We start from the raw sequence: 26,303 nt of genomic DNA on the forward strand, positions 1-26,303 counted from the left end.
TGCAAAATCTCTCAAATATTTAGCAGCCATAAGAATCTTTTCCTGTAGCAGCTGGAATTTCTATGAGAACTAAGTACTGGAAGCTATTTTCAGATTTTCAGTTGAAGCTGTGATTGTTCAGAGGGAACTTTGTACAAAGTGTGTTCTATTTCAGAGAAGTGGGGCCATTGTTTTAGAGTTCCTTTTTCAATCTCTTTTTCCTCCCACACACACTTCTCAATTTTTCACAGGTATTCCATGATGTTGCTTACAAAGCAAAGGACCGCAATGACTTGGTGTCTGGAATTGATGAGTTTCTTGATCAGGTTACTGTTCTCCCTCCTGGAGAGTGGGACCCAACAATTCGAATAGAACCACCTAAAAATGTTCCCTCTCAGGTTTGTACAGTGTAAAATTCAGACACTTTAAAAAGTTGTGATGAATTTTTGTTATGTAGATTTAAGTCTCATTAATTTAGCATTTAGCAGAGTCACTACGTTTTGCATGCTGTTTTTATTTTAGGTTAATTTTAGAAGAACTCTTGACTTGCAAACATACAGTATATTGATGACATTTGGTTTAGTTCAGTACTAGTTCTCTCCTGAGTAAATACAGGCAGTTGTATCTAAAGATACTAAATTCAGGGATAAGTAGTCTTAAGCATCCTTGATTGTTCCAAATAGCCATGGTTTGCTTTTGTTCTAAGATTATTGCAAGAATTGATCGAGGCTTGTTACTCTTTAAAATGTTTTCTGATGCAAGATTTTTGGTGATCAATTCTTTAAATTTCACAGAATCACAATTCTTTTTACAATTAACTGTCTGGTAATAGAACTCCTTTACAGCTTATGAGAAGGTTATGCTGATGAATCTTAAAATGAAATTTTTATGTTTAAGCTTTTAACTTTCAGAGCCTGATTCAATACTAAAACCCATAAGAAATATCTTTTCCTTTTGTTAGGAGAAGCGTAAGATCCCAGGGATGCCAAATGGAACTGCAGCCCATGGGGAAGCAGAACATCCTGGGGGACACTCTGGACCAGAACTGCAACGCACTGGAAAGTTAGTGAAAACATACCCACAATCTTTAAGTGTTCAAAGTGATGTTCAAAAGGAATCACAAGGGTCTGCTTCTCTCTCAGAAGTGTCTCGGTGCATAATTTCTTTCAGGCATTTGTCCTAAGACAAATGTGTCACGTAGCTGAAGAGGACAATACATGCTCATTTGCAGAGAGCAGGAGAGGGCAAGAGGGTTTGAGTTTTCTCATTGTATTTATTGCAAGCTTCTTTCTCTAATATTTACAAAGGCCAGACCTTTCTTAAACTTGATTAATGTTTCTTGGTTCTGTACAGGATGAAGTGAAACTTGGTACAGTATTGGGCCATATATTATGAATACTTACAGCTGTCTTGTAGTTGAAGTTTCTGGGTTGTCCAGCTCTAGCATTTCTTTTTTACCTCACTAAGCCATGATATGTGCTGGTACGTGAGGCTGTGGTTACCCTGGTGGCTGCAATATACAGAATGAAGAATTTGCTCAGAGGAATACTTGTTTTCTCTCATCTGATATGGTGTGGTGTAAGTGCATTAGCTGTCTCTGGCTGCCTTAGTGCAGTGTAGTTGGGCAATCAATGTTTTACTTTGCTGCCTCCTGGTATTTAAATACTTTTCCTGCCTTTAGCATGAAGCTAAAGATTCAGCTGCAGTGCTGGAGTACACTGGGGCAGGGGAGGTGATGGCCAGTCTGGCTGGAAGTTGCTCTCTCACCGGAGAATCTACTAATTGACAGCTTGAATGATTGTTTTAATATTTAGGAGGTAGCACTACACCTTCTTTACCTCAGCAGCATCTGATACATTGTGTGCCTGTGAGGAAAAGAGAATTGTGGGGTTTATTTACTTTAGCTGTATGGTATTTTGTAAGGGACCGTCTGTTCCTAAATATTTGATTATACTTGACACAGTGTAAATGACAAAAGATGACAGTTCTTGTCCTTGAAAAATGGTAGCATATATTCATTTCCATCATCAAGCGTATTTAGGAACAGGTTCTAATAAAGAAAGTTCTAATAAATAAACAGGTTCTAATAAATAAAGAATGTGAAGCTGATGTGGGCAAATAGGCACTGTAATACCTCTCTAATGAAACAAATGTAAAGAATTATTTCATGTAATAAACAGTTTGATTTAGTGCATGGGAGCAAGCAACTGTTCAGAACTTTGGTGTCTGGATGATTAGTTGAAGAATTTTTTTATAAAAGTGACATGGAAATTAGTTTGTTTTAAAAACACAATAATTTCCTGGTTGAAGTTACAAAGACAGGCTTCCTATAAACTTATTTTTATGAAGGGTGAAACATAAAAGTATGTATCATTTGATCAGGGAACAGTAGCATCTCTGCAGTGTGATTGAAGCAATACTGTAAAAGAAAGTTTTGTGTGCCACCTTAATTGATTTGAGCTCTTCTATGTTTTCTTCAGATTTTTTGGAGGATTAATTTTAGATATCAAAAGAAAAGCTCCCTTCTTCTGGAGTGACTTCAGGGATGCTCTCAGTCTGCAGTGTCTGGCATCATTTTTGTTTCTCTACTGTGCTTGCATGTCTCCTGTCATCACATTTGGTGGTCTACTGGGAGAAGCAACTGAAGGTCGTATAGTATGTGTTAAGTCTGAACTTTTAAAACAAACTTACATTCCTAGTTTTGTGGTTAGTATTTGCTTACTGTTGCATGATCACCTTTATATATTGGTATTTCAATGTTTAGAAGGCTACAGACTAAGACATTACAAAAAGAACCTGTTTGAAAATTTATGGACACTTCTCTCTGTATCATATTCAGAGTGCAATAGAATCGCTGTTTGGAGCATCCATGACTGGAATTGCCTACTCTCTTTTTGGTGGACAGCCTCTCACTATACTTGGCAGCACAGGACCAGTTTTAGTGTTTGAGAAGATCTTATTCAAATTTTGCAAGTAAGTGAAGATCATGATATTCCTCATTTCCTTAGGTAAAAGTAGAGACACCTATCCCAGAGCTTAAATCCTAAGCAGTGCACTACAAGATAAATTATTGCTTTTATCATGTTACAGAGTCCAAAAATTGTGCAGTGAATTGGTAATGCAGAAAGGTGAATTTTCTTAGATTTTGGGCTTTTGTTGCTTTCAAAGCCTTCCTTCCCTTTCTTCCCTTCCTCCCACCCCTGTTTTGAAGGGAATGACTGCTTCAGGATGTTTGTGGGTATTTTTTTGGTTTGGTTTTTTGAATTTTATCCTTCTCTACTCTGAGACAATACGTTTAAATCAGTGGTTTATCTCATCCCTAACTCAAAAGGTGTTTTCTGTCACCAAGAAAGTGCATGCAGTAGGAGTGGTCCCTATTTCAACAGTCACTAATACAGACCATGCCGTTCCCTCACCTGGACAGAGAGGGGATGAGCTGTCATGCCACAAGAGCCACATTTAGGCTCATGTGCTGTACTTGTCATGTCTCTGCCACAGTGTGGGTAAAAATTATGTCTCCATTTGGAAGCCATCATGCTTCTCTGCTATCCAGTCTGCTTTTCTGCCTCACTGCTGTGACAGGGACTTCTGTACCAGGATCTCCTGCACAACACAGAGTAGAAACCCCGCTTAGCACTCAAATTTTCTCGCACCTTCAGACAGACCTTTCAGCTTGCTGTGATAATGTCACACGGTGTGTTTGGAGCTCTATTATCATATGCAGCAAGCTTACAGAATTTTGATGAAAGTTGTTATAGCTACTCTTTCACAGCTTAAAAAGAAATTGACAGGTGTTGGCTGTTCACAAAGCAGGATATAGGATAAAGAGTGAGTGGACCTTATACACTTTGTGTGTGACTACTCTCAAAGCTGCTCACGTGATCACTTTAATAGAGATAGAACTCTTTGTGTCCTGTTAATTGGGGGAAGAGCTCTGGTCAGGAGGTGACTTGATAGGATCTTCTGTTCACATTAAGTACATAATTTCTGACTCAGACTGTCCCCAAAAAGGAAAATTTGGAACTGCCTTGTCTCCATTTACTGTGGCTGGACAAAAGGTTGAGTGAGTTGGTGGTTTTTTCCCTTCTTTTTAGAGAGTATGGGTTGTCATACCTTTCTCTGAGAGCCAGCATTGGGCTGTGGACTGCAATCCTGTGCATCATCCTTGTTGCAACTGATGCGAGCTCCCTAGTCTGCTACATTACCCGGTTTACTGAAGAAGCCTTTGCTTCTCTTATCTGCATCATTTTCATTTATGAGGCCTTAGAGAAGCTGTTTCATCTCAGTGAGACCTATCCAATCAACATGCATAATAACTTGGAGCTGCTGACAAAGTACTCGTAAGTAAGATTTCTTCTCTTACACTGTTAGTGTGTTTTTTCCATAGGTTGTTTTCTCTGCAAGGAGCACTACTGCAAGGAAAAGTTTGCAGTAGTTGTAGCAGGTGGAAGCTACTCAGTCATTATGCTGTCTTACTGGGGGGATATGTACAAGCAGGACATATTTACTTAAGATAAGTAAAAAATTTATTTCCAGACTTGAGGTTTGGAAAAGCTTCAGCATAATTAACCTGGAAATCCTAGAATTAAAAATAGGACTTAAAGGGACCTCAGTTTTAGGTCTCTATTCATTTTTATCTAATGAGAATTAATCCATGGTCTCTTCCTGTAACTTTGTACTTATAATCTTTAAATGGAAACAGGATATTCAGGTAATGTTTGTATATCATATTTATCTTGTTTTGTTTTGTTTTTTTTCCCAAATTGAAATATTCACCTTTCTAAAAGATTGTAATTTGATGTACTTCCTTTATTTTTACCTCTCTGGCATTTAGGTCCAAGCTTAATTTAAAAAAGCTGAAGTGGATTTGGAATTGTTAGATGCATCTCAGTAGCTCATAATCAATTTGTTCTTAATACAAAGATTTTTAATCTAGCTCCATTTAAACAGCTTTACTTTACTGTGAAGTTTAAACAGGTACTAATCTACTTGGGAAATACAAAAAGTGAATTGCTTTTATCAATATTGTTTCAGTGAGAAGTAAACCCTCATAGACCTGTTTCTGTGATATGAGAATAAAAATATTGTTCTAGTAAAGGACAAGATCCTAGTCTGTTCTGAGGCCAGTTAATCTTGGTCACATCAGTAAATAAAATTTAATTAAAAAGCATTTTCAATGAAAATCCCTCTCCAGAAATGTCTTTATCATTTCACTGAACCCATTTGAACCCTCTGCATGAGCTGGGTGGGGCCCTAAAGCAACAGTGCTTGAACAGTGCCACATCTTCTGTTCACTGGAAAAACAGGAGTGTCTCAACCAAATGTCTCATTTGCATTTTAAGCTGGGAAAAACAGAACACAGCAAGAGAGAAAACATTTGAGCTTTGTGTATATTATCACTAGAAAAATAGTTAGCAAATCGAGAATCTGAATGTACATTATATACCTTAATACACAGAACAAGTTAGAGAAACTATAGTTCTGCTGTGACATATTCTCATCATGCTGAAAATATTATTATTCCTCTCTAATCAGTAGACAAAGGAATATTAATTTGAAGAGAAAGCAACAGACATCAAGACCATGCATGCAGTTGAGGTTATACCCTCTTATATAACATTACTCACCTTCTGTGAAGCAGGTGTTTTACTCTGAAGATCTTCATATAGCAGTCTTTGCATATTTTTTCTTTTCCTTTACCACTGCAAAGTAATTGCCTCAAAGGAAAAGAAAACATGATATCCTCCTATCGTTTCGAAAATCAGATGTTGAAATGCTATACAAAGACAAAAAAAAATTTAGAAAACATTTACCAGGTGGAGCTGAGATATTAAAATATGTCATGGAAAGCATGAACACAAGTAGAAACAAGGGTTCCTGGGTAGCTGTATTTGTGGTTAGCTGAATCCCATAATATTGCTAGAGATTTGAGGGAAATGAATTTAACAGTCCTGCTTGTAGGGTTACAGTCATAGTTATGTCTATGTTTTGTCAAAATGTTTTATCATTATAATCCTTGTGTTAATCAATAAATGTTGTTGGTTTTATTTAGAATGCCATTCAATAACCAGAATCCCAGAATGGTTTTTGAAGGGTGGTTGTTTTAGTGCTGCCTGCTCTTGGTAACTGAGCAATGAATGTGAAATGTGCAGAACACACAGGATGGTAAAAGAGCAGCCTTTGTCATCCTCCAGTTACACCTATTGATCTGTCCTGGCCTACAGTGCTGGAATATCAGCCACAGTTCTAGATTTTTCAAACACAACTCCTGAAAGATAAGCATCTTCCAGATGTTTGGAAGAAAGATTTCACCACTGTGTGGTGTTTTCAAACATATATCAGAATTATTTGATATCACTGATATCAAACTTATTTGATATCACTGATATCAAACTTATTTCATATACTATTTTTGTAGTTATTTGAGTTTATTATTTCATACCTATATTTTCAGTTATTCTTTCACACTGTGTAGATAGTACAAATAGATTGCCTTTTAAGCTCTTTTATTAAATCTCACATTTGGCACTTACACTGTGTCTTCTACTTGCAGCATGTTCCTGTTTATTATCAATCATACCCTTACCAACTGACCCCACTAACAGCAAAATACCTAACTGTAGAGATATAGCTCTTATGGGATGAGATTTAAGTTTTTTTAGCTTTGAAACTGATTTTTAGAAATGGCAGTGTACTGACAATCAGTGCACATTGATTATCTTGTAAGAGCATATCTGCTGCTATCCAAGGATCTGTGCCCTGAATGTAGCAAAAGGCTAATTCCAGCCTCTCCTGTTCTCTCCATCCCTTTCTCTTTCATCTGAGATGTCTTAGTTATTCAGAACCAGTCCCAAAAGATTGGGAGAACTGAAAGATGTGGTCAGTTGTCACAACTCTGCATCAGGTGCCCAAATCAGCTTTCACAGCAGACCTGATGCAGCCTGAACTCCGTGGGTTTGCTGTGCAAATGTGCACATATTAGTGTTACTCTGTCCAGATACAGTGGCCTTTTGCCACAAGGTGAGATGTCACAATTTTTATCCCCATGGGGTCATCACAAGATATTTCAAGTGCTCTCAGTCCCTGCTCAATTGTCTGTACGTGACTAAGCTCTGGAAAGATAAGAAACTAAAAGATGGATAAGCATGAAAGTTTACTCAAAATAAAAATCTCTCTTTTCTGTACTTGAAATTAGGAAATACTGATTTCACAAGGAATTAGCTTTTTCTGCAGCGTCTGATTCCAGTCCTTTTACTTGTAGCTTAAATGGGTAACAAACTTGGGCTGAAATTGGTCCTGTCCTTAAAGGACCAGCATACTCTGTTACAGAAGCTAATTAGTATCTGCTGTTTTGCTAATTAAAACAGCTGTTTGCATTTTCCTCTTTGGGGATTTTAAAGGCAAGTTTTTAATTGTTAGTAAAGCCTTGGCAGGTCTTTAATTAGCCATGGGTGATCTTCAAAAGGTTGAGCAACTAATTTCTCTTTGAATGCTCAACCAAAGCTTATGTAAAACTTTTTCTTTCTTAGATTTGCAATTCTGTGCTAGAAAACTTGAGTTACACTGTAAAATTTCTGTGTTTTCTGTTGCCCACTCAAAAAGTTGATGATAAATTGGTCAGAACACTGATTATATTTGAAACTTTTACTGGATGCTGTGGCCCAGCTGTCCTCTCTTCTCCCATGGGCTTTCTGAGGATGCTCTGATGTCCACAGTAGTCTGTCTACATGCCAGTACTGTTCCTTTGCCCTGGTGATGACATGAGTTTGACCCAGGAAAAGTCATTGGCATTCTGTTACTGCTCTCTTTGGAGTACTACAAAGACAAAGAAAACAGTAATTTTAAATGGTTGGCGTTTCAACCAGATTGAAACCATATTTTAAGAAAGAAAACCCATTCTGTATTTTTGGTGGACTTGAATTCTGTAACAAACAGTCTCTGTTGTAGGCATTTTATGTAAAAGACTTTACTGAATACATCTCTTATATTTGAGAGTACAGGAGTCATTACTAATATCGGCCGTAATGCACCTTAGAAGACTAGGGGAAGAACATTCAGAACAGTTGGGATTTTTTTTTTTTCAGTTTTTAATCAAGCACAACCAAATATTTGAAAATCAACTGAAAGTCTACCTAAAAGATTTCTTAAAAATTGAATTTAGTATTTTCCCATTTTAAGTGGAAGGTAGGTGTTGAGTTTGTTACAGAATTCTATCTCAAAATGACAAAAATATCTTTTTGCATGATCTAATTAATATAAAACTAGACACGATGCACTTTTTACTCATTTTTAAATTTTATTTTTTTACTCTGTATTTAAATATGTGATCTACTTCCAGGCAAAATCCATTCAGCATTTATATGTAACTTCTTCCTAAAACATCATATTTTTCATATGGATGATGAAGAATAATGCATTTAAGTGATAAATCAAAGGAAGGACAAAGACAACCTGATTTACAGTGTGTTACCGTGCTGTATTTTCTTATTTTTAAACTGTATTGTTTTGAAAGAACTTAAATAGAGTAGCTACATTGTTTATTAAATTAAATACAAATACTTCATGATCAGAGCATTTCTTTCTATTTTTTTAATGTGACCTTTTGGTATTTGTCATGCCATTAGCATTTGTAGGTTGGCATAGCAACTCTCTTATTTCTGCACTCCTCCTCCTGTTTTTATCCTACCCTGGTAGCAAATATATCTCCAGTTAGTGAAACCTGTCTGGAACACTGATGCCCATCAGTTTTAAAGTGTATATTAAATATTAGAATGTTATTTTTGCTAGGAAAAGAGAACCCCATATTGGAGCAGATAAACCCCCTGGTTTTAAATGAGAAACAGAATAAGCATTGTGGATGAATGGAATGTGATTTAGAAAGCAATCCAGTAGTCTTAAAAATACAAGCATTTTAAGATAGTTATCTTAGAATTCAGGAGTTCAGTTATTTCTCAGGGTGAGGTTGCTTAGATCTTTATATACCTTTTTGGTATATAAAGGAATTTCATATACCTTTTTGGTTTTTATTAATTCTTTTTTTAAAGTGATGAATTCATGTTGTTTTAATAATTCTTTACCAGAAGTTACTCAATTATTAACAGATTACATTGAATAATTTTAAAGTGATTTCTTGGCATAGTAATATGCATATTGCAATCTGTCTTGGTATTGACATGCACTTAAGCATTAGGAGTAGAAAATCCCACTCTGATGTAATTAGGGAGCCAAGATCATGTCAATCTCAGTATCATTTCAGGCTATAGAAACCATTGCTTCTAGAAGGCATTGTGAAGATTAGTTTTGTGCATACCACTGTTTGCACAAGCAAGTTTGAAATCTTCTATTATCTATATAAGTTAATCTAAAGACATCATTAGTGAATGCAAATTAGGTTGGTTTATACCCTGTGTCCCTTAAGCTGCAGGTGGAATGAGAAGAGTCAGTGATATGAGCACAGTATTGTTCATTATGGTCCCAGGCATGTAATTGAATTTCAATTCCTGTAATGATTTCTTTGGGGTTAGATATGAATATAGATTTTCTGTTTCCCCTCTTTACAGTTGTTTTTCCTGCAGTTAAGTAACTGTGCCATATCCCGTGTGTCCTTCCCTAAGAATATCCCTCTTCCTCCCAGAACCATGCAAGTGCCATCACTGAGTTTTACCGCTGGTTCCCTTTTGCTTCTTGTCAAATCGTGGAATCCAGCCTTTCTTTTTCTTTATTCTGTTTTTTCCAAGACTTCTCTTGCCTGCCCATCCCAGCTGACTTGTTTATCCCTTTCTCCTTCATTTGAACCCAGAGAGTGCCCACCTTGTTTTATTCTTTCCTACTGCTTGTTCCCTTCACTTTGGAACTAGATCTCTTTGTTATGCTATTCTCCACAGCATTCAGTTTGTAGTTGAGAGCTGGTCTACAAATGCCTTCAAAATTTAGGAAGGCTTACATAAAATCTTTGTGTGGTTTTGTTACAGTACCTTTATGTGTATTGATGCATTGCACCTGCACAGTTGAAACTCAAGCTGACCGTATAGCACTGCAGTGTATTGCAGTAATTATTTCTGTACCAGCATTATACTGAGCCTCTTCTCCTCAAGTGTATGCACTCTTAACTTTGGAATAAGGGTGAAGTGACATCCTAGAAATATTTCACAGTGAAAGGTTGCAGATGAATTGTCAATATCCCCCAGAGTTGCACTGCTTTCCTGCACAGGAACTTCTGTGTATGGCAGTTACACACCATAGTGCTGCTGCAAATGCATGGACTGCATACTGCATCAGATAGCTAATAAAATCCAACCTTTGAGGTTAACAAAGCTACAACATGATTATAGATCTGTTTTCTAGACTTTCCCCTTGAAAGAACCACCATTTTCCTCCTGATGTGCCATCTAAAAGAACCTGACTCTTTGAGATTTCTTCAGGCTAACATCAGTTCCCCTTCTCAGATTTATCTTTGTTTCTCTCTCTGTGAAACAGTACTATTGTACTGTTGACTGCATTGTTTAGGTGCTTAATAGGCTTTTCTATTTTCCTCCTGAACTTAACCAAATAAACTGTACAGCCTTGTAACCTTAGAGAATATATGTGGATGCCTACTGATGTTCGTGACCGTCAGAGGAGGGCCACATAACAGTGGTCGTTATTCAGGATGGCAGATCTCATAAATAAATGAAGAAAAAAATCTTGTCTTGCCATGACAGCTGTGCTGTGAAAAGGTTTCATGATACTGAGAATAGAACTTAACTGACAAGTCCATTTTCCATCACTACTAATTATTTTGTTTCCAGTCTTTTCTCCACTGAACCTTTGATTTAGTTGGTATGAAGGTTGGCACAAGAAGGAATATATGGTAAATAAAATGCCAGAGATATGCAGGTATTGTAGGTATGAGACAGCAGAGAAGATATCATTTTATGACACTGTTGTTTTCTTTTTCCCGTAGCAGTTGTTAGACAAACAGAAGGATTCTGTGAATGCCCATAATTCCCATGAAATGGTGTATTTGAGAAAACCTAAACATGCATAGCATAGTGCTATTAATATACTTCAGCATTGTAAATGCAATGTGAAGAATACCTACGCCTATACCTTACTTTCAAAACAAACTTAGTGATGATTATCTTCCATTTCATACTGTCATCTTCCTCTGTCTGTGATGTGATCAATGCACAGCATGCTCAGAGCATCCTCTGTGCTAGGGGAAAACCTTCCTACTCCTACTACCAAATATGTACTCTGATATTCAGTGAGACATATTGTTTAAACAAGCACATTTTGCAACTTATTTGTCATACTTGCCTGCAGTTTTTTAAGTATTATAAATATTCATATAGAGCAAATCTCATTCTCAGGCTATCTTAAGTGAGCCAGAAAGGCATTATTTCCCTTCTAGGAAGGGGAGATGGTATATTGACTAATGAGGAAGAAGCTGCAGTTGCATTTTTATAGATCATATACTAGATAAGGATAAATAGGTGGCGCTTACAATATGTAAATGCTGGAAAAATAAGAGATCCAAACCAGTGCCTGTTGAATTTTATAAAATCATCAATAGTAAGTGCCTTCTAGTCTTGAAAACCTGCTAGTGAAAAATGGCAACTGCCAAGGGATGAATGGCCATGGGGCTTTCAAAGGTAGCTGCACCATTTAACTGTGGTTTATTTACTCACAAAAACACTGTCTAAGGCTCTTTTTTGAAGCTGGACAGGCAATGTTCTACGTTAAAGTCTGTTTGGGGAGCAGAGCATGCATGACAGAGTAAAGAGAAGAAAATGGTGAAGAAGCAACCTGAAGAATCAGGGTTAAGAGCTGGATATTGTAAGGGTTGGAAGGACTAGACTGAGGTTAATTTGAATTGAACAAATAAATGTAGGTAATAAGTTTCTTGTTGTGCAGTTAACAGAAAATTAGAGTCAGGATGCAAGTGGTTTTAGTAAAGAACATTTTAGTTGGTGAGCAGCCATGATATTTATGTTTTATTGCTAATCTAAAAAGGAGGGGGAATATATTCCCCAACTTGACATATAAAGTGACAGGTTTTTAATTTGCTAACTAATATTCCCTTTCCCATAATCCAGAGAAAGAGGGCTCATACAGACAGTCTTTTTGATGCTATTAAGGATAGTAATAACTGTTCCTTTTTTGAAACAAAGAACACTGATACTGCCTATATGTTACAGTTGAATTGGTGGTGAAGATTAAGCTGAAATTTCGATTCTCCAATAAAAGCGAGAGAGGTACAGGCTCCAGGGGATACCTATCTGTCATGCAGTCCCAAAGTTTTTTATTTCTGAACTACCATTGTTCTTGATTCTGATTTGCCAGAGATTTCTTGAGTGCTTTGGAAGGTGTACAGGCAATAAAGACTCCTTGCTCTGGTTATTGTTTCTAGCTAGCAGGTTCAGGTTATTCTTTGTTACATTCTCATTTTGTCAGTTCTCATCTTACAACAGTTCTGAGTTGTCTGAAGACTGTCTTGTCTGAAATGGTTTATTTATCTACCTCAGAAGCATAATCCATTTTCTATTAGGCTGTATTAGATTTTTAAATACCCTAAAAGAAAACAAGCTTCACTGATATCTGTTTATCTGCAAAATATGGACATTTTAAATACAGGTAGGGACCTGTGACTGAGTATCTAGTGCCATTTTAGATCTCTCAGCCTCCAGCTGCTTTGAAAACAAAGGCATGAGTCAATGAAGATCCTCTCATATGTGCCAACTCATCACGGGTGTCACAGATACCGTGGAGTGTACAGTCACCCATGCTTAAACATCTGAATTGCTACCAGGAGATCAGAATGTCTTGCCATATCTGAAAGGGTAAAGATGAAAAATTATTTATTTCTGTCATCAGTGTGATGAAATAAATGAGTTGAGATTAGCAGCAAAGATTGCCCCCCACCCCCCCACAGTGACATCTATGCTTTTGCTACCACAACCAGTCTCTAATTCTTCCCTGCCTTTATTCTAGCCAGGATGAAAGAGAATCAAAAGAATCCTTTTGAATCTTTTAGTATCAGGAAGGTGACTGCTGACTTATCACTCAAAGACACAAGAGTATGTGGCTAACTTGGTACTGTATTTAAAGACTAATATGTTGCTTAGAAAATACAGGTGTTTGTATTTGGTAATAGCATAAACTCCCCACAGATCCCTTGTCATGGCAAGTGCTCAGCACTTTAAACAACTTTAGAAGAATGTAAGAGCATTTGAACCCCCAAGAGGAAATAATTTTTTGCTTATTCTAGCATTCTGAGTAATGTTTCATCAGGAAAATAGAAGGATGTGTTAGTGTTAACTATTCAGCATATTTTGTATTTTCTGGCAAAATTACTCAAAGTAAAAATGGCAATGAAAAGAGACTAAAATACTAAAAAGATGAAAGTAGGAAGCATTATTTCATTAATGTGAGATTATCCTTGAAGGTCAGTTACGTTGGGAAATAGTTATCATTGAAGCAATTAAATCTGTTATGAAACAACACATTTTGGTAGGTAATGTTTTTATGTTTTGGCACTGAATGGTACTTTCATTTGTGTTTTATGGGCTGGACAGGGCTGTTTTACTATCTCACAGTTCTATAATGTTGAGCAATTAGTGGGATGCTGGAAGACAGTAATACCATGATACAATCTCACATCAAAATGTCAGTGTTGCCAAAACACATACAATATTGAAAGCAATGGAACGTTGTATATATCAAAACACTGAGATCATTGTTTGAATGGTCTTCTGAGTAGAAACAGGAGCTGATCTCCACACTTAGGGCCTAGCTCTGCCCCCACTCAGTGACAGGAGCACTGTGCAGGGTGATTTTGGTCTGCGTGGGTGTAGTTTGCACCAGTCACTTATCTGCTGATGATCAGTCTGCCTTTGCTAAATGCCTGTGAAACTTGGTGAAGACCAGACTGGAATGCTGCGCAGGAGAAAAGTGATATTGCTATAGAAATAAACAGGTGATCTCATCTGAAGGTGATTTACCTGAGCTGTATCAAACTATAGCTTCAAGTGTCACGTTTCTGAGGAAATAGAAATTTTGGCTCCTCTAACCTTTAAATGTAATTTTGCAGTTTGCAGCAAGTGTAGCTGTACCATGTAGTGCTGGCGACAGGCACAGTCTCCCCTTCTAGTGAGAAGTGACTGAGCGAGCAGCCCCTGCGCCCTGGCCTGCTGTAAGCAAACCCCAGCCGGCCTGCGATCGGCGATGGACACCGGGGCCAGGGAGCTCCTGTGCTCCCAGAAAACAGCAGTAACCTGACACAGCCACCTCTGTTCTGTTGCATGAACATCCAGTACTCCCTTGCAATACGTGATGTAGCCATACTGTTTGTTGGCTTTATTCTGCTACTGTAGCTCACTGGTAGTGATGTGCTTCATTTAACCCATTCTGTAATTGAACTACGCATTGAACACGCATTCATTCTGCACTTAGGGCCTGATCCAAAGCATATTAAATATGTTTGAAAGATCCAGTCAAGGACTTTTGGCTCAGGCCCTCTACTTCTCTCAATGCAGTTGCTTTTTTTTTCCTTTTTGTTCATGGGCTGTGAGGGTTTTCTCTTTCTTTTGGAAATAGCTGTATCTAAAAGAAAAGCAAGGAATTGCACAAAGACAACCTGCATCTTTCCCTCTCTATGTATTAAATGCAGCTGTTGTCACATGTATAGTATTGTAATTGAAATAGAGTGTCAGTGTTGTGTCCTCATGGTTTAGATGGTAGAATTTAATATATAGAAAATCATACGAATCTAGATGAGTATTGTCATTTTGTGGAAAGATAAACAGTCACATAGAAAATAGATGACATAGGTAAGTGAATAAACTGATATTCTGCTACGGCTGTAATGCAATTTATGCTCAGTGGCTCTGCACACGATAGTCAGATGTTATCCTGTCCCCAGGTACTTCTGAAAACTTTATCAGAGAGTAGACAATTTATTTAAAGTCATCATAGGCACATCAAGATACTAGCAGACTAGATGGTGCTATAGATTATTAAAGTAGGATTAATTTAAAGTGTACTGCGAAGTGTGCTTGACATCTTGGATCCTACAGAGTATCCTGGATGTTTTGAAGGCTTTGTCAAAGAAAAAGCCTCCCACAGTTGCTTCAGAGGCTTTAAAGATTTAATTTTGATTTTAAATTACTTATTTTTAAATTACTTATTTTCCTCCTACACTGCCTCGTCACATTTTGCATGCTAAAATACACAACTTAAAATGAAAGCTGTGCTTTTATAGCAGCTGTGGGGAAAGGAAAAACAAGGAACACAAAGTTCAGAGAGCCTTTGGTGCTGGGGATCCTGACATTCAGAGCCCTGACAGTTGACTGGGTAGTTGGGCAATTTTGCATGCAAAGGCACTTCTCCATCTAGGAAAGAAAGAGAACACAGAGAGTTTGTTATTTGAGAAACGGATCAGCCTGGAACTGTACATAGCATCTAATGTCCATGTAGGGAAATGTTAGGTGTAAGAGGGTGGAACAGGACCAGCATATTCTCAGTATTACAAACTGTGCTCAGAAGTATCAATAGACAAGGAAGAAAAGAGGTGGTAAAACTTAATGTGATCAGTGGTTTGAATATGTCACGTTACGTACTATATATGCATATGCACCTCACGGCAAATGATGCTCCAGTAATAGCACGAGCTACTGAACTGCAGACTGCTTCAAAGCATGCATTTACTGAACTCATTTGAACTACAATTATCTGCCAATGTAGAGCATAATTTCAGTGTATCTTAAAATTGAATATTTGGATTAATCTGATATATCTTTTATTATTAAGGAAAATATTTATTTTCAGATGCAATTGTGTGGAACCAGAACATCCTAGCAATAAAACCTTACAATACTGGCAGGACTACAATATATCTGCATCTGATGTGCCATGGGGGAACCTAACTGTGTCAGTAAGTAAATTTTGGAACTTAATAAATAAAGGCATTGGCATAAATAATTTTGTCCATCTTACTGCAACAAATATATTTTAAAAATACCAATTTTCCTGCTCATATTTGTTGAAATAAATAATAAAAGATACTTAAGGAAAATTGACATGAACTTTATAGTGTTATCTCCTTTTGTAAGCTTTTTGCAGCAAGTGTGTGCATTTTATGCCCTGCTTTGGAACCTTCTTGACACACTAGCACAAGAGCTTGGCTGAGATTAAGTCAAACATGTCAAATGACAATGAATTTGTCCTGAATTCTGCCAGATGGCAAAACCAAAGTTCCCTTGTGTAGAAAGAATCAGAAGCATTTATTTTCCCTAAAACACTCTTGCAGTAGTTCAGGCTACAAAAAAGAAGATGGGGAGAAATTTTCTCTTCAGTGACCACTTTTTTCTCACATAAGTTCTGTAATTTCTTTTCCCAGGGGAGGAAGGGGATGAAGCTACAGCTTAGTGGGGCTTGCATGAATGTGTAACAAGCTTCTTAATGGTACACTTCTCTGTGTTTAAAGGATTTATAGAATTCAAGTTTGCCTTCTTCAAAATGACATTTACAACTTGGTTAAAACATTGTGTTGAGATTGGGCCACCACTTTTTCTTGCAAATGGATCATTTAATTTCAGTCAAAGAGAATTGAGTGCAAAAGACACCAGACTGAAGAGATAACTGAATTAACCAAATCGTAGGCATAAACAAATTGAACACTTTAAAGCCAATCCAGTGGACTGTCTCCAGAAGATACTGTTCTTTTTTTTTCAAAGGCAGGGATGCAGAAGAGCTCATGTTAAGTAAGAGCTGTCTTCCATGGCTGCTCTGTCTTGCTTCCATGCCTTCCTCTGAGCAGGGACTGCTCCTCAACTCTGTTGGTGTGGCAACAGCAGAAAGAAAGTTGAGAACTGCTGGCCTGAGGGATTCCAGCAGTCCAGAATGAATATTCTCAAAATTGCAGCACACTCTAAGAGCATCTGTGCAGGAGCAGACTCCTCCTCTCACTTTCTCAGATCTCTGACAGTGTTTTTCAGAGTACATTTGCAGCTGAGGAGATTTAAAATAACAGATTTTGTTTTAACTATAAATGTAAAAGACTGGCTGCATTATATAAAACCCTTAAAAACTTCTGTGAAAGCTTATTACCAAAACTTGAGTTTACATAGGTAGCAGTATAACTGACCAACTTTTCCCATGAGTCCTTGTAACTGTCAAAGAAATAACTGATTTTTTTGAACTTTTGTGTCTTTGTTTCTTGCAAGCATCATCAAGAAACTTCTGTTCTAGAGAACTGCAGTAAGAGATTAGACATTGCTGTCTGTAAATATTTGGTCAGACTCACCCCATTATGTCTCTTTTACTGCTCATGTCTTCATGTATTTCTTGTGTCTAGTTGAAATGTTTCAGGTTTCTGAAGATCTGGATTCTTATTCTCTCTTAAAACCCAATGATTACTTTTTGCTATCAAGACAAACCAAGTGTGAGCAAAGGATTTTGGACCAAGTATGAAGAGGACTTTGGACAAGTGTGAAGAGGATTTTGATGGTGACAAAATCCTCTTCAAGAGGCATATGATGAACTGCATCCCAAGTTTACTGCTATAGCAGTATAAAAAACCTTGCACTCCTTTGTCTCACAGTCATCAAATAGCAGTTGTGGTTTTTTCCAAGACAATCTTTTTTCAAAGCCAAAGTTTCCCATAACAGGATAATTGTGCAGTGAGTGTGATGATCCAATGACACACTTGTTTAATACAAAATGTTCCTGATCTGGCAGGATATTTCTTCCTGGGATCCCTGATTCTGGGTGCTGCATTTCATTTTTCTTAATAAGTGTGGAGGCATTGGGAAGGAGGAGGAAAGGATTGTGAGTCCAGAGCTGGTAGCTCATATTTCTAGAACTGCTCTTTATGATTTTAGATGACTAAGGATAGTAGTGGAGAAGTACTGCAAATTATTTCTACTGTATCTGCATATTGATAATAAATTATATTAAATATAATTAATATTAAAGATTTAGGGTTTTCGGGCATTTTATCATATCTTTTTGTAACAGAAATACAATTTGCAGGATGTGCTGCCCCCATGTGGTATTAAATGTACTGGGCTCCTTTTAGGGCAATGCCACAAGTCCTAAATAGCTTTTTCTTCAATTGCTGGGGCTGTGAAGTGAAAACAAAAAAGCAGTTTTTGAGAATGCAGACTTTCTCTTTGTGCCTTTTGAACTTTGCTTTCCACACTTGGAGAGTGTTAGTAAGTGTAAATCTGTATTTGTACACAGAAAATAAATCAGTGTACTTGCTGAATTTGAAAAAAAACCCTGTTTTTATGTTAATGACTTTATTTATGGTATGTCTTAGCGATTCATCATTTAATATGGCTAAAAAAGAGATTCCTTTGGGAATTTTCCATGCAGACTAGATAGACACATAGTGAGCTTTAAGTTTTAAAAGAATAAATATCTAGAAATTGTTTTACTATTTCTAGTAATACAATTTAGAAAAGAAACTGGAAAAGAAAGTGTAAGCATGGATAATTTTTAGGACAATGCTATTTTTCTCTCCCTGACAGGAATGTAAAAAGTTTCACGGCGAGTTTGTTGGGCGAGCCTGTGGTCATCATGGCCCTTACGTTCCAGACGTCCTCTTCTGGTCTGTCATCTTGTTCTTCTCCACAGTAACGCTCTCATCCACTCTGAAGCAGTTCAAAACCAGCCGATACTTCCCAACAAAGGTGTGTGCCCTTATTTTAATTCAAAAGTTGTCATCAGTCACGTCTACGTATGAATTCTGTCCGGACTGCAAATTCAGTTAACTGCTGGTGAAGTAGACAGGGCATCTTTCCTCTCTTAGAAACTTGTATCAGAATAAGCATGGTTTTAGCTGTAAGCTAAAGCTGTAAGCTGTACCAAAACAGTGAAGAAAAATCTTAAATCATACCTGAAAGTTTTAGTTAAAATTGTAATTTCTCTCAATAATTGTAGGTACGCTCTGTTGTCAGCGACTTTGCTGTCTTTCTCACTATTTTGTCCATGGTTTTAATTGACTATGCCATTGGAATTCCATCACCAAAACTTCAGGTTCCAAATGCTTTTAAGGTAAGTTGTTGATAAATTGCACTGCTTTATCATTTTGCAAAGTAATCTACTATGATGGGTTTATAATTGTTTATTATCATCATCAGGGAGTAGTGATTTTATGAAAATTTTTGTGTTCACAAGGAATTATGCAAACTCTCTGATTTATGGATCATGTAAGTGAGCCTCTCCCAACAGGCTCTTTCATGCTTCTTAATGTTAATTTCCTCTGTAGAAATTAGCAGGGTTTGAATCACCCAAATTCTAGACTACTGTAATGTTCTGGGGCTTCCTCCAAATTTTGGGTTTACTGTATCAAGTGCAACCAAGTCTGTAATAATCTGGATGATTTTGTTATATGTAATTTCTTGGCTTGGCATCAGAGGAAGTCTAGCATGTTTTTTAGTGCTCTATACGGGTTGGTTTTAAAGGAAGTCATATCCTAATAATGTTTTGTATGTATTCTTGTGAAATTGAAATGTGAATAATCTTTACACTTCTGACTGGCCATGCATGACTGTTTTTATAGCCCACCAGAGATGATCGTGGCTGGTTTATTACTCCTTTGGGGCCTAATCCTTGGTGGACAGTGATAGCTGCTGTAATTCCAGCCCTGCTTTGTACTATCCTTATCTTTATGGACCAGCAGATCACAGCTGTCATTATCAATAGAAAAGAACACAAACTAAAGGTATTCAGTCAAAATTTGTACTTGTGCTGTTGTTTTCTGCTTCAGATCATGTAATGTGCATCCATCTACTTTAGTATGCTAGCTTGTATTATATATTATATAGAACCCCTTTAAATTTTTATGCTTTTTTCTTTGTTGGTCTTTGTGGTACCTGTGCCCTGTGTCAGTGATCCACTGCCTTACAGAGGACTTTATGAATGTCATTTGAAATACAGGTTCCGAGTTAGGAAAGTGCTGCCTTCTGTGCTTTAGTAGAAGTAGGATTCATTCACTATAAAAAGATGCATTCCAGTTGATAACTTCCTTAAATACCACAGTATTAATGCCTTCTTCAGGTACTGACAGTGTTGTTCTACTGGACTGGATTTTTAAAAACTACTTGGGGTTTTTTTGTAATATAAGATTTTTTTCCCCCTCTGTTTGTCCTTCTCTGTGGTTCTACCCATCCTTTTTTTTAAATGCCCTTCCTGCGTTAAAGAAGGGAGAAGAATAAAACTGAGCCTTAGAGGCACAATGGGTTCTTAAAACAACATAGGACAACTTCCTGCTCTGTTCTCTAACACTTTAGTTGCCTACAGATGGAGAGAGAAAAAGGGACATCACCCCTCTGAAAAACTGTTGGGCAAAATCTAGCAGCAGGTTTCTGTACATGTATATGCAGCAAGCTTAGGCTTTTTTTTGACATACTTTTAATAAGCAGCAATCCAATCCCAAGTTGCTTTAGCAAATGCATTTGCAACCTTCACTTTGCATTGCCTCTTCTTGGATGATTGTGACATTTGATATGTTCTTTTTTTGCCCTCTTTGTCAGCCTGGCTCTTCATGTCAATCCATAGCATTGCATGTGGTTAACTTGACAGATGCAGGAATTTGCTGCCAAGCTTTGGAATGTGTTTTTTCAGCACTGGCATCTGGGAGTCAGATGGTCCTCCTGGCTGCCCCCTTGTCTTGCTGCGTTTTAGTTTTGCTGGGGTCTGGTGTAGCATCACCTGTTGCTATGCTTCCTTTTCTTCCCATATGTCAGGTTCCTCAGATCATGTATGAATGTGAGGAAATGCTCTCGGATTCTGTATGCATTAGCAGATACATTCCTCATAAATGTGTCAGAAGGTAAAAAAAGGTGTCTCTGTTAGGATTTAGAATTAAACTCTTTCTTTGAGTGCATTGTGCCTGTAACTAATATCTGTGTTTGACACATCTCTGAGTTTGTCAAGATGTGTCTTGGAGATAAGTCTCATAAGCACTTTTGGGGAGTGAGGGAAGGTTGCTAGAGTTGATTCTCTTCATTTTCTTTACTTTTCCCCCTTTTAAAATAATGTAAGCAAATAAGATGGCATTTTCATTTTGATATGTGGCTTACATTTTCATAAACCCAGACGCTTCCCATTTTAGAAGTAAAAGTTGTCTTCATAAAGAAATGATTTGTTTGCTTCCAACTCATTTTCCCCTCTTTTTTTATACTTCCCATAGCAAATTCTGGATAGTGCACATTTCAGCTTTTGGCAGTCTCTGTAGCAAACCCTTCCAAGTTTAGTTCAGTTACTTTTTTTATGTCAAAAGGCATTTGCATGGGTTTACAGGCAAAATTATGGTTCAACATATTCACATTGTTTGCATGAACATCGCTGTTTCATCAGACCATGACACTGGATTTGTTGCCATATTGCAAAGTTTTGTGGAGATGGCTAACTACCTGACTTTTTAAAGGAAAATAGCTTCAGCTGCTGCTTGCAGCTGTGAGGAGGTCCTGGACACTTGCTGAAATTGAAGTGAAACATCCCACTCAGCTATGGTTCAGCTATGGTAGCAGATATCTATAGGACCAAGCTTGATGCATTGATGCATTTTTCTTTTTCAAGTGAAGGTCATTATTGGAGGTTTTTAAATTTATCTAAGATTCAACCAAAAGGTTTTATGCACAAAAGCAAACCATTATTCATCTGTTGGTAAATTTATGTAGCATTTGACCACTACAGAAGTGATCCAAACCCAAAGGTTTTGTACTGACTTTTCATATGGATATTATGATGCTATGTTTGAATAAGGAAACCAGTAAAGCAGCTCTTTATATTTTAATTTAATTTTAGTTTTTAAACTTAATTTTAATATTTTAATTTAATAGATTTTATTTTTTAATTCAATGTATCTTCTTTTCTGGCTATCTGCTCTTGTCTAACATTGAAAGTACGTTACTGAAAATGTATATCATGTGCTTTCTATCTTAAAAAACTTTAGAAGGAACACTGTGGTTTTATGGCCCCTTGTAGCATAAACTGACTTTGCAAATGTTATGGATTTTTGTGGAGGGACCAATAAAAATACATACTTTTCCACCTCTTTGTAAGAATGGATGGAAGATCTACTAAGATTAGTGCAGTGGGAAGTTGGCAGCACGGCTGGATGTTCTGCTTACTGTTATCCACAGAAGAGACTTAGTTAAAACAGAAAATGTATGTATTTTCCAGTGTCACACCAGTATCCATTTCATAAGTAGGAAAGCTGTTTGGTGCCCACTGTAGAGTGGATTTTTGGTACACTTAATTTGTAACTGGAAGGAGTCCAGTGACATTGAGCACTGAGTGTGAACCAGTAGGAATTCCCTGTAGAAAACCAGTCTGCCATCCCTACTGACCCAGCCTGGATAACACACAGAAGGAAGCTATTTTTTTCCTACAAGTCTCAAATTTTCAATTGTCTCTAGCTGTTCATTAGGAATGCCTGCCAGGAGTGTTCTCCTTAATTCAGATGTCATTTTACATCTTCTTTCCATCCTTACTTTTTTTAACAGAAAGGATGTGGATACCACCTCGATCTACTCATGGTGGCAGTGATGCTTGGTGTGTGCTCTATTATGGGATTGCCGTGGTTTGTTGCAGCCACTGTCCTCTCTATTTCCCATGTGAACAGCTTAAAACTGGAATCAGAGTGCTCCGCTCCAGGGGAGCAGCCAAAATTTCTTGGAATCCGGGAGCAAAGAGTCACAGGGCTCATGATTTTTATCCTTATGGGCTCATCTGTCTTTTTGACAAGTATTCTAAAGGTAATGTGGGGAAGTACGGGAAAGTTAAAGAATACTGCACTGAACATTTCACTGTTGTTACTGTATTATCTAATGAATGCTCTTTCCAGGCACATTACTAACTAGCATAATGTTACACAATGAGAGTTTAAAGTGGAATTCTAATTTTGCTTAATAAAGTGCCTAGCATGTTTAAAATAAAAACCTTGTAATGAAAATCTGGCCTGACTGAAGTCAAAGGGAATTCTGCCATTGAGCTGTATTCACACTTTGTCAATACTTTGGGCCCATGGCAAATTACCATGAAACACTCTCGTTATACCAATTTAAAATTTATTTAGATAATTTAAAAACATTTTGTGGTTTCCAAGTAATTTAAAAATATTTTCACAGTTGCAAGAGAAGTTCTATGGTTTATTTCTTGGAAATGAACAGAAAAATTATCTCATGCTTCCTGCATATTCAAGACAGCTCACCAGTGTCCTGAAAAAGGGTGTCTAGTTACAGTCATATCTAATACCATGTATACATGTAATAAAACTTTTAAAATAATTATGTGCCCTCTGTGCAACCAGTGAGAGTTTTGGCACTGGCTTTAGTGCCAATTCGGAACTTATTCTTGAATATTGTTGCAGTGAGGGCAATAAGCCCTTGTACTTCCCAGCAGTATTTTATTAAGTATATCATAAAGCCTTCACTTTGAAAACACACAGAACATGCATTTTGTGTATTTAGTGTTTCTAACAGATTCTATGGACCTACTCATTTACCTACACAGTTTATGCTGTGAACCTGAACACTTAAATATCTCTTTAAACATCATTCCGTAGAATCGTTCACCCATTTTTAAATGCTTACAGCACAAAATATTACTTTTAGCAGTAAGAAGTATTTTGTGTCTCTTGAAAATTTTTTTGAGCTGTCCTTAAAGTAAAGAATTTAAGTATAAATTAAGGTTTTAATTTTTTTTTGTGTAGTTCTGTTAATTTTATTAATAGGGAATTAAGTATATTGTAATAAATGGCCACAAGAGGAAAATAAAACTACAAAGCCAGATTATTCTTTTGCTTTGTACTGAGAAACATTATTAATTTATAATTGAGTGACTCTGAATTTGCAACTTGTCTGATTAATGCAGGCATATGGCACTTTGTATTTCAACTGTTTTGAATGTCTTTCTAGAAGTGTTTAAAATTTGTAAGTAGTATTAAATATGCTCTTCTCTTTCTCTGCTTGTTTGTGCAGTTTATTCCTATGCCAGTACTTTATGGAGTGTTTCTTTACATGGGTGCTTCATCTCTAAAGGGAATTCAGGTAAAATAGATTTTTGATGAGTGTGTTATTGATGATGCTTTCTATAAAAAATATTGCTGTTCTTATATTATTCTATTAGCTTTTGTGTATAAAGGAATGTTGCTAACCTTAAATTTTTGAAAATGACTACTTAAAAGGAAAATGGATTCTCTCTAAACAGCGTATTCCCTTTAGGCAATGTGCTCCATTTTCCCCCCTATTTTCTGGGTGCTGATTTTTCTGTTTTTTCTTGTTATCAAGGGAATTTTGCTGAGCCTAAAAACTGAGTACTAACTGTCAGGGGCTCTTCCCTCTCTGCTGCCTCCCCATTCACTTGCTTGCATGCTGCCTTTTCAAGTTACTTTGCAGGGCTTCACTCATCTTGAACTTTGTCTTTAGGGCTAACTTGCCCTAAAACTAACCTAAGTGAAATTTTGAAGATTTTCCCTGAACAAATGCACACCCCGGGCAGGGAGTTACAAGCCAGAGCACTTCAGGGATGAAGGGTCCAGTCTAGTGGAAGGGCAGCATTCCTGCAGTGGCCTCAAGTAGGAGTAGCTGGCAGAAAGCAGGCATTCCAGCACTCAGGTAGGGATTGTACTGTGCTCTTTTTCTCCTGGCTGACTGCAGCATGAAATGGCACAGTGTCAAATCCTTTAGCCCACGAGGCATAGACACACCTTCCAAGACAATTGAGAAAGAACAATCACACAGTAGAAACACAAGTTACACTGTGCAAAAGGTCAAATAAAAAAAGCAAACTAAATTTCTGATTGTTTTTTTCATTATATTTGATTGCAATTTACTTCCATTTATAAACAAAGCTGGGATGATTTTTTTTTTTTTTTTTTTTTTTTTTTTTTGACTGGTAGTCTCTGTTCAGAGACTCTTTTATAACTTTGCCTATCTCTTATCCTTTGGGCTGATATTCTCAGAAGTGTAGTTTGGCTTTTACTGAGGTTTAAATAATTTCAATTTAATATGGTTCAGCTGTTTCTCAGAACAGGGGTATGAGAAAGTACACTACACTATTGAGGAGTGTTTTTAAGATATGCTGAAATCTGGCTATCTTTACTTGGAAAAGTGATAGCATCCCCCACCTTATCTTCCTCCCCCATGCTGGGATAAGGAATAGAGATTTGATAAGATGGCTTTTGTGGGAGGATGTGCTTTTTGCTGTTTCTGTGAAAAAGGAATATACTCAAATCTGGCTAAACTATAAGTCTTTAAAAAAATGCAGTTTGCACATGCTCAATAAAAATTTCCAAAAGTTGACATTGCTGAAGGCTGTGTGAATATATAGCATGGCTCATCCATGCAGGAAGAATTGGTGTATCACCATCACCATTGTGCCATGAAATAAATGTCTCAGGTCAGTATGGAGCCAAATAGGCCTGAAAAACAGGAACCTCTCGCATACATTCCTAGCAGCACGGCAGCCAACTTTCTTGCATTCATTCCTTTTTTTTTTTTTTTTTTTTTTTTTTTGGTCCTTTTCTGTTTCTGTTTTTGTGAATAAAGTGAAATATGGAGAAGAAAACAGCCTGGAATAAAGTGTCTGGTGAAGTAAAAGAAAAGTTGTTCATTCACAGGAAATAGAAGACTGCAGAGGTCTCTCCATGTGCAGCTTTTTATGTGCTAAAGGAGGCAGAGCTCAGTTGTTGAAAAAGGAGAAAAGGAGTCTAGGATGTATTAGGAAAGAAGTGTGATGTACACATGCCCAACAGGATCAACCAGCTTCCATTCAGTTGGAGTCACAATTGATTCATGACCACTCTGAAGTCTGGCTTTGCCTAATGTTAAGAGTTCATAATTTGAACTCTATTCAAATCTTGACATTTGAACTGGTTCAAGTAACCACCTTCTTTGTGTGTAACATCCAGTGTAGTAACAATGTGTGTAACATCCAAAGAACAGAGTATTTCCTGCAGTATAGAATGTAATTCAGCAGAGTTCAATGTCTCAGCACATCTGCAATGCAACCTAGGGAGGCACATGTGTATTCAAATGGAAAGGCACTGAGGTATGACTAACCAAGTAATTAAACTCTGCTTAAGTAACGTTTCTCATTCCTGCTCTGGTGGCTCAGTGGGTGAGAAGACAAGTCTTTTGCCACTGCTGGACTAGACTAAATTAAAGGCTTATGGTTGTTACTGTTCTCTTCTGTGCTGCTCAAATTATGTAGTTTTCGCCTTTAGAATAACAAGCCAGATTCTTTGGATGTTCAGGATCTCTCAGACAGTGTGTGAATGCCAGCATAGATGATCCTACATCTCATTTTGATTCAAACTCGTAAAATTTTCT

The 26,303-nt window shown here is 37.1% G+C and overlaps 2 protein-coding genes across 2 annotated transcripts in view; one reads left to right on the plus strand and one right to left on the minus strand.

The window, feature by feature from the left end:
• The window catches only part of SLC4A10 (solute carrier family 4 member 10), a 112,934-nt gene that overhangs the window by 76,635 nt on the left and 9,996 nt on the right, over window positions 1-26,303 (plus strand). Inside the window, exons 10-20 of the mRNA XM_041403572.1 lie at window positions 231-377; window positions 941-1,041; window positions 2,460-2,634; window positions 2,819-2,952; window positions 4,074-4,319; window positions 15,787-15,892; window positions 18,492-18,653; window positions 18,904-19,017; window positions 19,526-19,687; window positions 22,476-22,727; window positions 23,952-24,020. Coding sequence (XP_041259506.1) covers window positions 231-377; window positions 941-1,041; window positions 2,460-2,634; window positions 2,819-2,952; window positions 4,074-4,319; window positions 15,787-15,892; window positions 18,492-18,653; window positions 18,904-19,017; window positions 19,526-19,687; window positions 22,476-22,727; window positions 23,952-24,020 — 1,668 coding nt within the window. The remainder of the gene's footprint in view (window positions 1-230; window positions 378-940; window positions 1,042-2,459; window positions 2,635-2,818; window positions 2,953-4,073; window positions 4,320-15,786; window positions 15,893-18,491; window positions 18,654-18,903; window positions 19,018-19,525; window positions 19,688-22,475; window positions 22,728-23,951; window positions 24,021-26,303) is intronic.
• The window catches only part of DPP4 (dipeptidyl peptidase 4), a 75,462-nt gene continuing 54,469 nt past the window's right edge, over window positions 5,311-26,303 (minus strand). Inside the window, exons 26-27 of the transcript XR_005952570.1 lie at window positions 5,607-5,755; window positions 5,311-5,321 (exon numbers count right to left, since the gene is read on the minus strand). The gene's annotated coding sequence lies outside the window, so the exon portion shown is untranslated. The remainder of the gene's footprint in view (window positions 5,322-5,606; window positions 5,756-26,303) is intronic.

The sequence above is a fragment of the Onychostruthus taczanowskii genome, unplaced genomic scaffold (genome assembly GCF_017590055.1).
Source record: "Onychostruthus taczanowskii isolate IOZ18803 unplaced genomic scaffold, ASM1759005v1 scaffold20, whole genome shotgun sequence".
In the NCBI taxonomy this organism is placed as follows: Eukaryota; Metazoa; Chordata; class Aves; order Passeriformes; family Passeridae; genus Onychostruthus; species Onychostruthus taczanowskii.